This window comes from Mastigoproctus giganteus, chromosome 8 (genome assembly GCF_048544385.1).
Source record: "Mastigoproctus giganteus isolate SK-2022 chromosome 8, ASM4854438v1, whole genome shotgun sequence".
In the NCBI taxonomy this organism is placed as follows: Eukaryota; Metazoa; Arthropoda; class Arachnida; order Uropygi; family Thelyphonidae; genus Mastigoproctus; species Mastigoproctus giganteus.
The window spans coordinates 149,527,960-149,544,242 of record NC_143582.1 but is presented as its reverse complement, the minus strand read 5'-3'; the positions used below and the strand labels follow the sequence as shown (position 1 = coordinate 149,544,242).

General features: G+C 37.9%; 1 protein-coding gene across 1 annotated transcript in view; it reads right to left on the bottom strand.

The window, feature by feature from the left end:
• Window positions 1-16,283, bottom strand: part of PNPase (polyribonucleotide nucleotidyltransferase 1) — a 389,999-nt gene that overhangs the window by 150,905 nt on the left and 222,811 nt on the right. Inside the window, exons 13-14 of the mRNA XM_090380364.1 lie at window positions 15,457-15,493; window positions 5,947-6,103 (exon numbers count right to left, since the gene is read on the bottom strand). Of these exons, the coding sequence (XP_090236490.1) occupies window positions 5,947-6,103; window positions 15,457-15,493 (194 nt within the window). The remainder of the gene's footprint in view (window positions 1-5,946; window positions 6,104-15,456; window positions 15,494-16,283) is intronic.

Below are 16,283 nucleotides of genomic sequence, written 5' to 3'. Positions count from 1 at the left end.
TTCAGGTAATTCTCCAGTGGGGCAAAGACAACTTAGCTGATTTCAACCCTTCTAAAACTCAATCTTGTCTTATATCTAGCAAAAAGGATTCTTCTGCTCCTATGCTTATCTTTAGTGACACTCCGATTTCTAGGCAAAATGATATATCTCTTTTGGGGATTACCCTGACTTCTAATCTCTCTTGGCACAAGCACATTACAAATATTGCTTCCTCTGCATCTAAAAAAACTTGGTTTTCTCTTTCGCTCTCGGCGTTACTTTTCTTCCAAACAGCTGCTCACTCTGTATAAAACGCAAATCCGCCCTGCCATGGAATATTGTTCCCACATCTGGGGTGGTGCCCCCAAAACCTCTCTCAGGCTTCTTGATTCCATTCAGAAGAGGGCAGTTCGGTTAATTAACGATTCATCTCTAACAGAGTCTCTGCACTCGCTTTCTCATAGACGCACTGTTTCTGCTGCATGCCTCTTCTACAGATACTTCCATGGGCACTGTTCTTCTGAATTGGCTTCTATAATTCCTGCTCTCTCTTTCAAAACAGTCCAAACACGTGCTGCCACCAGCCAACATCCATTTACTGTCCAACTTCAAACCCACAGAACCAACTTTTCATCTTCCTCATTTATTCATTCAACTGCCGTTTTCTGGAACAACCTTCCTTCATACGTATTTCCTGAAAATTACAATCTACAGAAGTTCAAGTCCAATATCAACAAATATCTTCTTTCGTCTTCTCAACCTCCAACCCAAGCACGGTACTAAGTACTATAGGTTCTAATACCTCTCGTGTTTGGGGTTCTCATAAAAAAAAAAAAAAACCTTGGTTTTCCAATAAATGCGCTAAGGCTGTTCAAGAGAAGAATGTTGCATATCGTAATTGGCTTGTTTCTAATTCTTCAGTTCATTTTCTGCCTACACCAAAACTTGCAACAATTGTAAAGCAGTTATTAACCAGTCCAAACAAGAGTTTGAACAGGCTAAGAGTAGAAAACTTGCTTCTTGCCCTAATGGTAGCCGAGCATTCTGGTCTCTTGCCAAAGCTATTGGATGCAACTTTTGCCCATCTCTGCTCCCACCTCTGTCCAAACCAGATGGTTCTGTTGTCACTTCAACCAAGGATAAGGCTGACCTGCTAGCATCCCATTTTTCTTTCAACTCATGCATTAACATGTAAGGCACCTCCCACCATTCCCAACACGTTCCATTCAATGCCTCTTGTGGTCTTCCGTCAAAAGGATGTCAGAAGGATTTTGACGAATCTTGATGCTAAGAAAGCTCCAGGTCCCGATGGTATTTCTCCACTTGTTCTCAAAACCTGTGCTCCTGAACTTACTCCTATTCTTTGCCGCCTTTTTTCACTTTCTTATTCCAAAGTGTTTTTCCTTCTGCTTGGAAATTTGCTCATATCCTGCCAGTTCCTAAAGAGGGTGACAAATCCCTCCCATCCAATTATCGTCCCATTGCAATTACTTCTACTCTTTCTAAAGTAATGGAGAAATCAATTAACCGGCAAATTTTAAACTACCTAGAAACCTTCCATCTGATCAACAATCGCCAGTATGGATTCCGTCAGTGTCGATCCACTGGTGATATTCTGGCTTATGTTACCCATTTATTGACTAATCCAATGGAAAGGTTCGGTGAACACAAGTAGTTGCTCTTGACATCTCAAAGGCTTTTGATCGTGTTTGGCATAAAGGTCTTCTAAACAAGTTTCCATCTTATGGTTTGCCAACTGTTTTTAGTAATTGGTTATCCAGTTTTCTCTCTGATCGCTCACTGAGGGTGATGGTAGATGGCTCTCTGTCTTCCCACTTCTCCACTAATGCCGCTGTCCCCCAAGGTTCAGTTCTTTCCTCCACTCTTTTCCTCTTGTATATTAATGACCTTCTTCCATTGACTGGAAATCCTATCCATAGTTTTGCCGATGATAGCACATTGCATTCCACTTTCCATTTTGAGAAACCTTGTCCTGCTCAATCAGCTTCAACTTCTCGAAAATCTGCTACCAATTCCTTAAATGCCGATCTTCAGGTAATTCTCCAGTGGGGCAAAGACAACTTAGTTGATTTCAATCCTTCTAAAACTCAGTCTTGTCTTATATCTAGCAAAAAGGATTCTTCTGCTCCTGTGCTTATCTTTGGTGACACTCTGATTTCTAGGCATAATGATATATCTCTTTTGGGGATTACTCTGACTTCTAATCTCCCTTGGCACAAGCACATTACAAATATTGCTTCTTCTGCATCTAAAAAACCTGGTTTTCTCTTTCGCTCTCGGCGTTACTTTTCTTCCAAACAGCTGCTCACTCTGTATAAATCGCAAATCCGCCCTGCCATGGAATATTGTTCCCACATCTGGAGTGGTGCCTCCAAAACCTCTCTCAGGCTTCTTGATTCCATTCAGAAGAGGGCAGTTAGGTTAATTAAAGACTGATCTCTAACAGAGTCTCTGCACTCGCTGTCTCATAGACGTACTGTTTCTGCTGCATGCTTCTTCTACAGATACTTCTACGGGCACTGTTCTTCTGAATTAGCTTCTATAATTCCTGCTCTCTTTTTCAAAATGGTCCAAACACGTGCCGCCACCAGCCGACATCCATTTACTGTCCAACTTCAAACTCACAGAACCAACTTTTCATCTTCTTCGTTTATTCATTCAACTGCCGTTTTCTGGAACAACCTTCCTTCATACGTATTTCCTGAAAATGAGTCTACAGAAGTTAAAGTCCAATGTCAACAAATATCTTCTTTCGTCTTCTCAACCTCCAACACAAGCATGGTACTAAGTACTATAGATTCTAACACCTCTTGTGTTTGGGGTTTACATAAAAAAAAAAAAGTTTCCCTTTAGTTACCATAGAATTTTTCTCTTGGAAACAGGCAAATCAGTATAGAATGCAATGCCTGATGTAGTCAAGCAGCCAATGCATGGTTGTGGTAGTACACGTTTGAATTGACTGCAGTTAAAGTTCAGACGACTGCTAAATAATGTTAATGAAAATATTTTTCTCAAAATGATTACTTGTAAACTCCTGTGGCCTATGTGGTTACACAGTAGTAAAACAGTCTCTCCTGTTAACAAGCAGAAACCACGTTGAGAAAAATTCCATACTATGAGACTTGCACAGTCTCTCCAGAGCCAAAGTGATTGACAAGTCTCTTGACACATACTCCTTCCTATTGTGTCTGGGCAGAACTGCAGACACTTTCAAATTTAATCATAACTTGTGACTTTCCCCCAACATTGTCCTTGTTAAGTCCTCAGCTCTATTGTTCTTATTATCAATAGTGCCAATGTCTACAAATGTCACCTTTCGTGCCTTTAAAAGTTGATGATGCTGTCTGCTCTATAACATCATCAACTTTTGTCCCTGGCAGACATACCTTGGTTCTATTCGAGCTATCCTTTTTGCACAATATATTCCTGGTTCCCTGAAAATAAAGTTACCGACAATAATTACTTCCTGTGGGACCAGTACATTCTGCCTTTGGGGTTGATGTTGTGCTGTCTGATGCACACGTGTAAGCTCTAGCATTGAGGTGGTCAGCTGAGAGCTTGATGGGGCCGCCAATTTAATTCCTTTGAGGGTATCCTCCCTTTCTTCAAGCTCTCATAAATGCCCATCAGAATGCCAAGTTCATGCCTAATTTCCTCACACTCTTTGCACTGAACACACACAAAGATATCCCCCTTGGCTGTATTGAATCCAATTCCAGATAGGTCCAAAAATATTAAACCAATAGCACATTTTGTAAGGTCATGATTCATTGGAGAAGTGCTCCTTCAGTTCTCTGCCGACTACAGAGTTCTCCACTATTTCAAGCATAATAGTATTACACTATACCATCACATTTGTAAAGTTATAAATTAGTTGTTTTGTTGTTGATATGCTGGTTTGATGGTGCATAAGCTACTTTGGCTATAATGCGCCTATTCATTTATTATAAAAATAAATGAGAAAGTTTCATAAATTCAGAATTGATTAAAAAGTCCAGTTTGCTTTAAGAAGTTGAAAAATTCGGAAATATCTGCATCATCTCCAATGAGATTCTCTAAAGTTATTGGTCTACCAAGATTAACCAGTGATAGCAGGGCTGAAGTTCTGTCTTGTTCATAGTAAGGGCAGTCAATGAGAATGCGTTTAATACTCAAATTTATATTACAAAGTGGACACTGTGGCGGGTCGTTCCCTGTGAGTAAATAAAGGTAGGTCAGATTAGTATGTCCTACTCTTACCCTTGAAAGAACTACTTCTTCTCGTCTTGATGTGCGGACACTGGAGCACCAAATTTTTGGATCATGCTTAAAATGAAAGAGTTTATTATTAATTGGAGAGTGCCATATTGCTGTCCATTTTGACAGGCATGCAGTCTGAATGGTAAATGCATAGTCTGATGGCGGAACAGGGATATTAGTTAAGTCTAATATCCCTGTTCCGCCATCAGACTTAGAAAATGCCAAAAATGAAAAGTTCATTGCCCAAAATGCCAGAATGAGCTGGAATCCAACAGAAGGTGACCAGTTGATGGCATTCTCTTCAATTTGTAGTAATATGCTTTTTATTTCGTCTAGAACAGGGTGTACTTTATCTAAGGAATTACATAAAGCCAAGATTGAGCTGAGGGAATCAGTGTAAATAACAGATTTTAAAGCACAGTCAGAAGAGAGATTTTGTAAAGCTAGTTTGATTGCATATAATTCAGCTGAGAAGATACTGAATTCAGATGGCAAGGATGCTGAAATAACGGTATTTGGAAACACTACAGCCACTCCAACGTTTGAATTAGATTTAGAGCCGTCTGTATAAATTGGAGAAAAGTCAATGTATCTTTGAGTGTGAGCTTTGTGAAGTTGTTTGATATTTGATGTTTGTAAAATGTTCTTTCCCCATTGAGAGAGGTAAGTGTCACAGGTTGGTATAGGAGGTGGAACCCATGGTGGTTGAATACAAGTTGTTACCTGTTGTACAGAATGGATGGAAACATGCCAAATTTGCATCAGTTCAAGAAGGCGAAGACCAGCTGGCTTTACTATGCTTGGTTTATTTCTGAAAAGGTTTTCTAATGGTGGATTGAACAGGTATGACTGAGTCAGATGCATGGCACAGCTTTGTATCTTGACAGCATACTTCGATAACAGTGTTTTTCCTACGTAAAGTTAGTGGGGGTTCATGGGCATCAATGTAGAGACTATGTGCTGGTGGTGTTCTGAAAGCACCGAGTGAAAGTCTCAAAGCACTATGTTGAATTGGATCAAGCCAGCACAATGCATTCAATCTGGCTGAATCATAGATGGGAGCTCCATAATCAAGATGATTAATGCCCGCTAAAGCAGAGATGTACGATCTGCGCCCCATGTTTGGGAGGATAAATCTCTGAGTATATTTAACTTTTTTAGGCAAAACAATGCGAAGAAAACTGTGGTTGCTGACTATAAAGTTCCACTGAGCCATGGCACTGCCACAATCTGCTGAACAAATAAAACTAAATACCTTTTTTGTATTTATTACTGAACTGTTTGCATAAATGTAACTATGTTACATAACATAGTCACATTTATGTCAATAGCTAAATGTGCCACTATTTTCCCTGTTTCTAAAACCATTTCTTATTTTTCCAAAAACTGGCTTTCATGGTTTAGATATAGCACTTAGCCACATATGCACATACCAAAGTTTGAAACTCTTCTTTACATTTATTCAAAGGATGAATGAATGTGCCAGCAAAGACTGGAACATTCATGGTTCCAGTTTCAAGTCTTATTTAGTGTTCATTGACATTGAATAAGATAATTTATTGAAATAACGTGGCTGCTACTATAATAAAGGATGAATAAATGGCATGCATGGAAATAGTAACTAAATCTCCGCACATCAACTCCATCCAACACTGGAAATAAGAAAGAAACAAAACAACCAATTTAAGTACAATTCACTTTACTCACCATTAGATTCCAAAACTTCACAAGTGAGACGAATTGTAAAGGGAAATTCATTGGGCAAAATGGGACATAAAGCCTTTTCAGCTAGTGCTCCATGTCCTAGCTCTCTCCTTCCAGGTGATCCTATTTTCCCTACTTCATTGGTAGCATATGGAGGAAACTAATTACAAAAAATAAAATAATTAAATGAAAATAAATAATACAAATAATAAGAGGAAGTGTAAAAGACAAACAAGTGAGAAAGTTGACCTTGTGCAAATTCTGAATGTATTTATTATAAAAAGACCATACAACAGCTGTTTTATGGATGTTCCTAATGTGCTTCTTCAGTGATTGCTCTTCTTTGTTGTACCACTTAAATGAAATATTTGTGTTGGTGATATTTATGAAGTTGGTACAACAAAAGAGAACAAAAATTGAAGAGGAGAGGAGAAATATCAAGAAAATCTCTGATGCAACAGTCTATAATAAATGGAATTTATGCATGATCAGGTTCTTATTCATTTGAACAGGTTAGGGATATAGTCTGTTTTGCACAGGATCATCAAAAGGCACAACTGTTTTGAAAGCCTATAGTTTTCTGATGTTTTTTCCCTGGCCTTGAGTTTGGTGTCAGATAAGAGATGGGAGTTTGCACAGGGATTGCATAAGATATGTGATCCCAGTGCATCTAAGACCATTTGCTGGCATTCATTGAAGTTTATTATAACTGCATCCAGTGTTTCTTTAGAGATGCCCTCCACAACAGCAGAATTCACCTTTCAATTCTTCAACAGTGTGTGTGTGTGTGTGTGTGTGTGTGTGTGTGTGTGTGTGTGTGTGTGTGTGTGTGTGTGTGTGTGTGTGTGTGTGTCATTTCAGTAGACATTATCTGTTAGGCATCTCCATCGGAAATAATCACAGGGATTCAAGATCTGGAGGGTAACAGAGATAATCATATTATTAAAATGTAACTTCAGAAAATCAAGAACAGCATTTGCCATATGTGGTCTTGTTTCAACTTGCTGGGAAAATGTTTCTTCAATATTTACTCCTACACTATAAGCAATTGGAACAAAGCAGTCTTGAAGTGTTTCAGATAATAATCATTAACTGTACCGTCCAGGAAGACTGGTCCTATGATTCCAGCTAATGAAATTATGCACTACACTCTGCATTTTTCAGGATGCAAAGCATCTCCATCAGTGCACTAGGGTTCTCAGTGTCCTATACACGGATGCATACTGTGTTTACTGATGTAGCCACTAAGGTGACAGTGTGCTTTGTTGATGAACCATATCTGATTAATAAGTATTATGTTTTTCAAATAGTACAAAGTGAATCACAAAAGGCAAACCATCATTCTTTGTTAACACTGGTTAGGAAGTTGCATAGGCATTTTGCAAGGAAATGGTTAAGCTTCGTCGATATTTTAGGCATCTTCGTGGCCTTCTTTACACTAGTAACACATTTCCTATTGTCAATCACAGAATCAGATTTCTTCTTTACTAACCTTGAAACTTATCTTTCTGTCACCAAACCTCATTTTATTTAAACTCATATTTCATTGTATCAGAAATGCCAGTATAAAACCTCTGCTAACAGACATGGGGGCAGGGAATGAAAATGTTACTCAGTAGTGTACTCCAAAAATGGTGAGTATGCATAGGCATTTTCATGGTGCAAGTGCCAATTCTCTGAAGCCCACTTTTCAAGCTATGTTCTCTAACACAATCATATCACCTGAACAGCTTTGTAGTATTCCTGGTTCACCATATGACCACCCACAACAAATTCATAATCCACAATGCCCTATGAGAAAAAATGTAATAAGCACGATCTCTATATTTGATCAAGGTTGTTTTGCTTTTTTAGGGCTTTTGTTTCTGAGTCACAGCCAAAAACAAACGCCCTAAAAAGCAAGAAAATTTGCCAAAAGTAATGACAAAAGAGTAGCATGCTGCTGCTGCAGCAGCATGCAGGTTGACAAAGATCCTGACATGTAAGGCACAGACTTGGCTGAAATGTACTATATTCCATAATTTTGAGTTAAAATTGATTGTTATGTTGACCATTCCTAAAAGAGTCACCGAATCATCAGTTTTTTAAGTTGAAGGGCGGCCAGAGCAAGAATCATCCTCAACAGATAAGTGGCCCTATTTGAACTCTGCGAACCACTAAAATCTTTTACTGTTTTTAACTTTTCCCTAAATTCAACACTTTTATTCCTGCTATTAACGTTTCCCTAAATTCAACATCTTTATTTCTGCTATCTGCGGATAAATGAGCAATTCATGTATTACCATATCTAGATGAACCACCAAACATGTTGCAGCACTACAATTTCAAGGAAACATTACAGAACCATATTGTAGGAATGGTATCCTTAATGGATCAGCATGGATTCATGAAGAGGTCTTGCCTGATCAAACTGGATAAATATTATGATGAAGTCATAAAATAGTTGGATGTAAGAAACAACTTCACATCATTTACCTTACCTTCAGTAAAGCTCTCGATATGGTTCCTCATGAAATTGACAAAGTTTGCTGATGATTTAAATGTTCTTGTTTATACTCTGGCATGACCAATACGTCAGAAGAGTTTGTGTTAATTATTTTGACAATGAATACAATCATTAACCATATTTATCAGTAATGTGGGTTTGAAAAGTGGTCCACTCAAAGCACATGTTTGTCTGCACCCTCGTGCACATGGCCACTTGGCTACATTAGGTCATCAAAAGTTAGGAAAGATGGCTGACCACCAGAAACAGCCATTTTGCTTCAAAATGAGTTAGATACTGGTTCACAAAAGGTCTGAAAAATGGCAACTGAAGTTTAATACTTCTAAAATATAGGGTTTTGCCCCTGGGGAACAAAAATTCAGGTGTTACTTATAAGTGGGGGCCGACCGGGCTAGCCAGGTATGTAAAGTGCCTGCCTGGCAACCCAAAGGTCACGGGTTTGATTCCCGCCTTGGGCTTGGATCACAGTAAAATGCAAAAAAACTTTGGGAGGTGCATTATGGCCATAGAAGCTGATGTGCCAACAACTAACAAGGAAAAAAATAAATATATAAGTGGGGGGGATTAAAAATAGTTCAGGATGAAAAAAGATCTGGGTTACAATTCGGTCAGAATGAAATTTTCCACACTGCATAAATATGGAGCTAGGAAGGTATCTGCCTTCCTAGCTCCGTATTTATGATTTAAATGAATAAAATTCAACTTCTTCCCCATATAGACGTTACATAACAGGGATGGCCAAACAGCTTTATAAGCTGAAGGTGACTCTTTAACACTTGAAGTGTGCAGCTTAAGGAGAAATAAGTTAAACAATTCATGCTTAAAAAGCATATTATAACAAGAAATGAAGACGTGTGAACAGCAACTGAATGTTTAATGATTTTAATAACAACTGACATATGTAGTTAGTCCTTCCTTGCCTTATAAAAAAAAAGGAAAACAATTCTAAAAATCACAGAAGCACACCATCCGTTCTGTGCCCCTGTAATTTTAGATCTGCACTACTATTCAAGCCTTTACTTATAACTAAATTGAACAGGTAGGTTGAGAACTGTCCATAACCTTTTCTGTCATCTTTCTTTTTCTGATAATCAATGGTTACTCTCAAAATTTAGACTATATGAAATGTATTATATATGAAATTTTTTCATTATATATAATACATTACCTTTATTTATATCTGAACATGCTAAATACAATTAAAATACAGCAGAACGTAGATTATCTGAAAGTCATTTATTCGAACCACTTCCCCCCCCCCAAAAATAAATAAAACAAAAAATAAATAAAATTTACAGTATCTATTTTTAGTGCACTGGTTAGCATAGAAATAGTCCTAATTTGTCATTACAGGAGTTAAAAAGCTTTTAGTCTTTTCTGAAAATGGCGGAGGAAGAAAGCTTTTCCAAATGACGTTTACTGACGTTTTTAACTGGAAGTCACTTCCTTTTAAATTAGCATTAGCATTAGTAGAGGCATTTGATGCAACAAAGCAAGCTTATGCAGCATCAGCCAAAAAAAAAAAAAAAAAAAAAACCCACTTCCACTTCACCCCTCTGTTCGTTCAAAATACCTGTCCAGCTGAGCCTTAAACTTATTTAGGCTATCAACCTCCACCACAAGGGATGGAAGTCTGTTCCACCAACCAACCACCCGCTGGCTAAAGGCAAATTTCCGCACATCTATCCTACATCTGTCTTTCCTCAATTTGAATTTATGCCCTCTCAGGTGATTTTTCTGATCTAGAGGAAGAATCCCATCAGCATTGAGCATGCTTAAACCATTCAAGGCTTTATACACCTCTATCAGATCACCTCGCTGGTGCCTAGTCTCCAGACACTGTAATTTGCAAAACTTAAGCCTTTCTTCGTAAGAGCACCCCTTTGTTCCATTCACTAATCTTGTTGCCCTTCTCTGTACTCGTTCCAGCAGCTCTACATCCTTCTTGAAATGAGGCCTCCAGACCTGTATACAGTACTCTAGGTGTGGCCTGACCATCGCCTTATACAATGGAATAATCACCTCCTTATCCCTGCTGGAAAAATTCCTGTATATCATTGACAATACTCCATGAGCTACTCTTGCAGCCCGTCTGCACTGCTCAGAGAACTTCATATCTGCCTGCACAACCACCCCCAAGTCCCTTTCATTCTCTACCACTGTCAGTGTAGTACCACAGAGTTGATACGTTGCTCTGGGGTTGCTGCTTCCCATGTGTAGTACTTTACATTTGTCAATGTTAAACTTCATTTGCCACCTCTCAGCCCATCTGCTCAACCTTTCCAGATCCTGTTGCAGCAGCATAGTGTCAGTAGTGTCCTTGACAACCCTGCCAACCTTTGTATCGTCTGCAAACTTGGACATTAAGCCCGATATACCATCATCAATATCATTTATAAATACAGAAAACAATAATGGACCCAACACTGAGCCCTGAGGGACTCCACTAATAACATCAGTCCACGATGAGCAGTGTCCATTGATTACCACTCTGTCTTCTCCCCCTCAACCACCCCTTTATCCATAACAGCACTTTGCCTCCAATGTCACACTGCTCCAATTTGTGTAGCAGTCTTCCATGTGCAACAGTATCAAAAGCCTTTCTATGATCCAAGTATATAATATCAAAGTTATTCCCTGCATCCAGTTCTTTTGTGACTGCATCATAGTATCCAATCAAGTTGGTCAGGCAAGACTTCCCCTTAACAAAACCATGCTGTGTCTGAGCTATAACTGAAGTCTTGTCTAAATGATCCTGCAGTGCTTCTTTAACCAGTGCCTCCATTAATTTTCCTGGAACAGAAGTTAAGCTCACAGGTCTATAATTACTTGTGTCAGCCTTTGATCCTCCTTTGTGAATTGGGGTGACATTTGCACATTTCCAGTCTATGGGTACCTCCCCTGAGTCCAAGGAAGCTCTCATAATTATGGCTAAGGGTTTGCTTACTTCCTTTGCTGCCTCCTTTAATATAACTGGATAGATCCCATCCACCCCGGGTGCCTTTCTTGTGTTTATCTTCAACAGTTTCTCCTCCACTTTACTCCCAGTTATTTCAAGATTCTGTAGCTTACTGCTAGAGTTGAATACACCTCTGGCATTCCCCTCGCTGAATAACTCCTCATGTGTGAATGTCGATGCAAAATATTCATTTAGTTTGTTAGCTACCTGAGCAGGATCATCAACAGTTGACCCATCAATATCAAGTGGACCAATCTGATTCATCCCCTTCCTTCTAGAGTTTACATAAGTAAAGAACTCTTTGCTGTTTTTCTTTGCATCCCTTGCAAAGGATTTCTCGTAATCTGCCTTCGCCTGCCTAACCTCCTTTGTAACTTGGTTGCATATCAACTTGTATCTATCATAGGCTTCTGTGCCATGTGTTAATTTGTATGTATCCCATGCATTTTTCTTCTCTGCCATATGCCTCATTAGTTCATCTGACATCCATTTTGGCCTAAACCTTGAATTGTGATGTATTGTATTGTTACTTGTATAGTGATGAGAAATGGCTGCTCCTGGTTTCAAAGCTAACAGACAGTGTGTTACAGTTACGGTGTATGCAAATGCAAGTGGACAGCATGTTTTACCATTGTTGGTGTATGCAAATGCAAGTGGACAGCATGTTTTACCATTGTTGGTGATTGGAAAATGCAAGGATCCAAGATGCTCTAAAGGTGTAACTTGCCTTGCCTACCAGTATGATATAAAATACAGAAAAATGCTTGGATGAATTCCAACAATTGTTTGGATTAGTTTAGCCAAGATTTTATTCCAAGTGTGAAAAGAGGCATCGAGAAAATGAGAGTAAAGCTGGTAAAGTTTTGCTTATTATCAATAATGCACCATCCCGCCCTCCTCTTGAAAAACTGAATTCAATTGACGAGAACTTCATTGTCAGGTCTTTACCAACAAATGTTACAGCCTTGCTGCAGCCAATGGATCAAGGTGTTATAGAAAAACTAAAAAAGATGTATAAAAAAACAAGTCTTGCATTGCTTACTGCTACCAGAGGGAGATGAAGAAGTGTGGTTAAGTTTTCAAAGAAGCTCAACATTAAGGATTGTTGCTACATGTTAGCAGATACCTGGAATGTGTTGTCGAAGGAAATCTGAAAAAGGCATGGCATAAACTTTGAGGTGCTGCCAAAGAGATGCTCACACATGTGAAAGATTTGAATGAAGACATGGGCATAATTCAAATAGCAGAAGACTACTATAGAGAATTATACAAGGAGCAGGGGAATGATGCCAGCAGTGGGGAAGATGGATTGAAAAGTAGCAACACATACGACATACCCAATATTCTTCCTGATGAGGTAGAACATGCATTGAAGAAAATGAAGAATCAGAAAGCCCTGGGGGAAGATGAAGTTACTGTAGAGTTGTTAAAATTGGGAGGAAAAGACATAACACAAAAACTGGCAAGGCTCTTCACAAAGTGCATTAGAAAAGGTGTGATGCCTAAGCAGTGGAATAATGCAATCATAGTTTTGCTGCATAAGAAAGGAGATAAATCAGAAATTGGAAATTATAGACCAATTAGCTTGTTATCCCACATCTACAAGTTGGTCACAAGGGTCATTACTAACAGATTAGAAAGGAACTTTGTTTTGTTATCTTTATCTATAAAATATGCCCCTCCATTTGTTCCATGCAATTTCAAAACACCATGTGTCATGTGCTAAAAATTGAACCATGAGTTGAATTTCATTTAAAGCTGATGGTCTGTAATAGCTCATAGAAAGGAAGAAAGATTAATAAAGACACTTTTCCATGTGAAATGGAAATATTTTATTCAGTTTATTGGTACTACCCAAAGGACAATCATCAGTACACTTACACTGCAAACAGTCCCAATAATTAAATAAAATTTGCTACATTCTGAATTTCAACAATGAAGTCCATCTTGGGCATGGTATTTTGAGTATAGGGGAGTTTTAAAACTTTACCATGGAAGACCAAACTGTACCACACTTTGGTCTCTCCCAGACAATCCTAGGCTTGTCCAGTTGTTGAGTATTTCATCTATGTGGTAGTTTTATTAACAAAAGTTTATAGTGCAACAGTTCAATTATCTAATATACTAATAATTTTAGCTCACTACTTACATGGAGTTAACTGTCTTTTACTCAGCAATTTTGTATTTAGTATTCAGAGAATTAATTATTAAGTAATTTAATTAATATTCATTATGATTGCAATGCCAAATGATAAACCAGCCAATGGGAAAAATCACAATTCCCCCAATCCCATCCAACAAAAACAAAAAGTGATAGAAAGGCAGCCAATTTGCATGAACTGTTACAACTTTTCAGACAATATTAATGAAGAAACAACCACTGAACATTATTTTTTTTATCATGACTGTGTGATGCCTGCAAGTGCCACACTGTTTCTAATTTCTTGGAAACCCAGCATGGCATGTGCACACATCACAACTGCAAAACACGTTACTTACAGCTCAAAATTGAAGGTCGCTATAGCTGAGTGGTCAGGCATGAGGATGCACACAGACACATGCTTTGAGTGACTGGGGTTCAAGCCCATGACTGCTAAATATGGTGCTGTTTCTCATATTCTCTGTATTTTGTGAACTCCTCTAACTGTGTGATCATTCTGGAGTATAAACATAAAATTAATTTATTACTAAATTTAGGATCATGTGAGTCAGGGCTCTTCCAAAATTGAATAAATTGCCATAAGGAGGTTGTTGTTGTTTGGTTTTTAGGAGCATTAGCAACTAAGGCCATATTGCTCCGGGGATATGCGGTTGTCATTCCCTGACCTTTCCGCATCCTCCGTATTTGGTGATCACGGGCTCGAACCCCAGTCTAATCAAGAAGCATGTGCTACGCACTGCTGCTCCTGCCCACCTGGCTATGGAGGCGGCCTCATAAGGAGGTGATTATCCCTTTGTATAAGGCAATAGCTAAGCCTCACCTCGAGAACTTGGGACTTGAGTACTGCATACAGGCTTAGAAGCCTCATTTTAGGAAGAATGTGGATCTGTTGAAATGGGCATAGAGAAGATCAACAAGATTAACGAAAGAACAAAAGTGTGCTCTTACCAGGGAAGGCTACAGTTCTGCAAACTGCAGCATCTTGAGACTAGGCACCTGCGAGGAGAACTGATTGAGGTATTTAAGACTTTGAATGGATTGATTAAACTTAAAGATGATGGAATCCTTCCTCTTGCTAAGACTACCCATGAAAGGGCATAAATTCAAATTGAGGAAGGATCATTGCAGGATAGATGTGCAGAAGTTAGCCTTCAGCCAGGTGGGTAGTTGATACTTGGTACAAATTTGCATCTGACATTGTAGAAGTGGGCAATTTGAATAAATTCAAGAAAGAACTAGAAAAACTATTAGAGGGAATGGGCAGGTGATATGGGAAGTGGTTTTTTTTTTGAAAATGATGCATAAGCCTGCTTTCTTGCATCATTTACAACTACTAATATTAAAGAGGCAGACCATTAACATAATAAAAAACACATAAAGGTCACACAGGCAAAATTAAAAATGTCAAAGGATGGTGTCAAAATATGTGTTACAATAATGGACTAAGTAATGGGATAAGTGCAAAGCATTTTAAATTGGATATTTTGAAAGGAACATGTTAATCTGTACAATTAAACATATCAAATTGCTGTACATATATTCATCTTATTACTTTATAAAGAACAGATGTACAATTGGTTGTAATTTTCCACATTTAATTGTAATTCTACAAGCAACATGCACGTCTGAAACCCTCATAGTTTTCTAAAAATAAGAAAATAAAATTTTGGCAAAAATGTAATAAAAGGCCAGAAAAAGATATTTAGCTGTACATCTGAGTAAATCAGACATACAACTAACTACCACAGCACGTAAAAATACTATTTCTAATAAAATTTTAAAACTATAAAAAAGTGAAAAATGTTTTAGGAAAATTTTTGAATTCTTTTTTTCAAATTTTCCAAAAAAAAAAAAAAAAATATAGAATTAAATACATGCTCTCCTTACATCATAATGAAGCATGAAGTTCCTCTCTTTGACAGCACTGAAAATAAATTAAAAATTTATTAAGATATATATCAGAACATGCAAGACAAAATAGTTTGTGATATATTCTTTAAAACAGTGTTTCCCAAAGTGTTGTACGCATATCACCAGTGGCATGTGAAAGGCTTTCAAAGTGCATAAAGAAGAATAGTTGTCAGATGAACTCATCATATAAAGAAAATTGAACAAAGTTATTTCTTATTTTGGCTTGAGCAGGGAAATTCAGCAATATCTGTATTGCTGCTTGTCTCACTACTTAGAAAAAGTGTGTTTGTGATGAAGGCTCTTATATTTAATGTAAGTTGTATGTTCTGAATGTCTGACTAGTTTAGAAGAGGAATCAAGAAAGTTACCATTAGTATGGATACTCATTCTTTTAATTAGTATCCATACCAACGATACTATTCTTGATTCATATATTTAATGCTTTTCCTTTCCATTGGTATTGGAATGGCTATATGATTCAAGGAGCTGCTAAAAAAATATAAAAATAAAAAGCAAAATTTCTCCAATCATTCTGCCTGTTGGTAACTTAGTATCAGTGTCTAAACTGTTCGGCAGATTTCAGTGATATTGAGTTTTTAAGATTTTCGTATAGAGTTGTTGGGCAACAATAGGTTTCATGAAACCAGTTTAATACATGGGATAGTCAAAGTCCCCAGACTCGCATATTAAACAACTACAGCAGCATGTCACACACAACCACTTTCAAATTACTTTCTTAGAGGAGTAATGCATTTCTGCCACCACTACTACTACTACCATAATTGTGGTGAAACTTCTGCCAC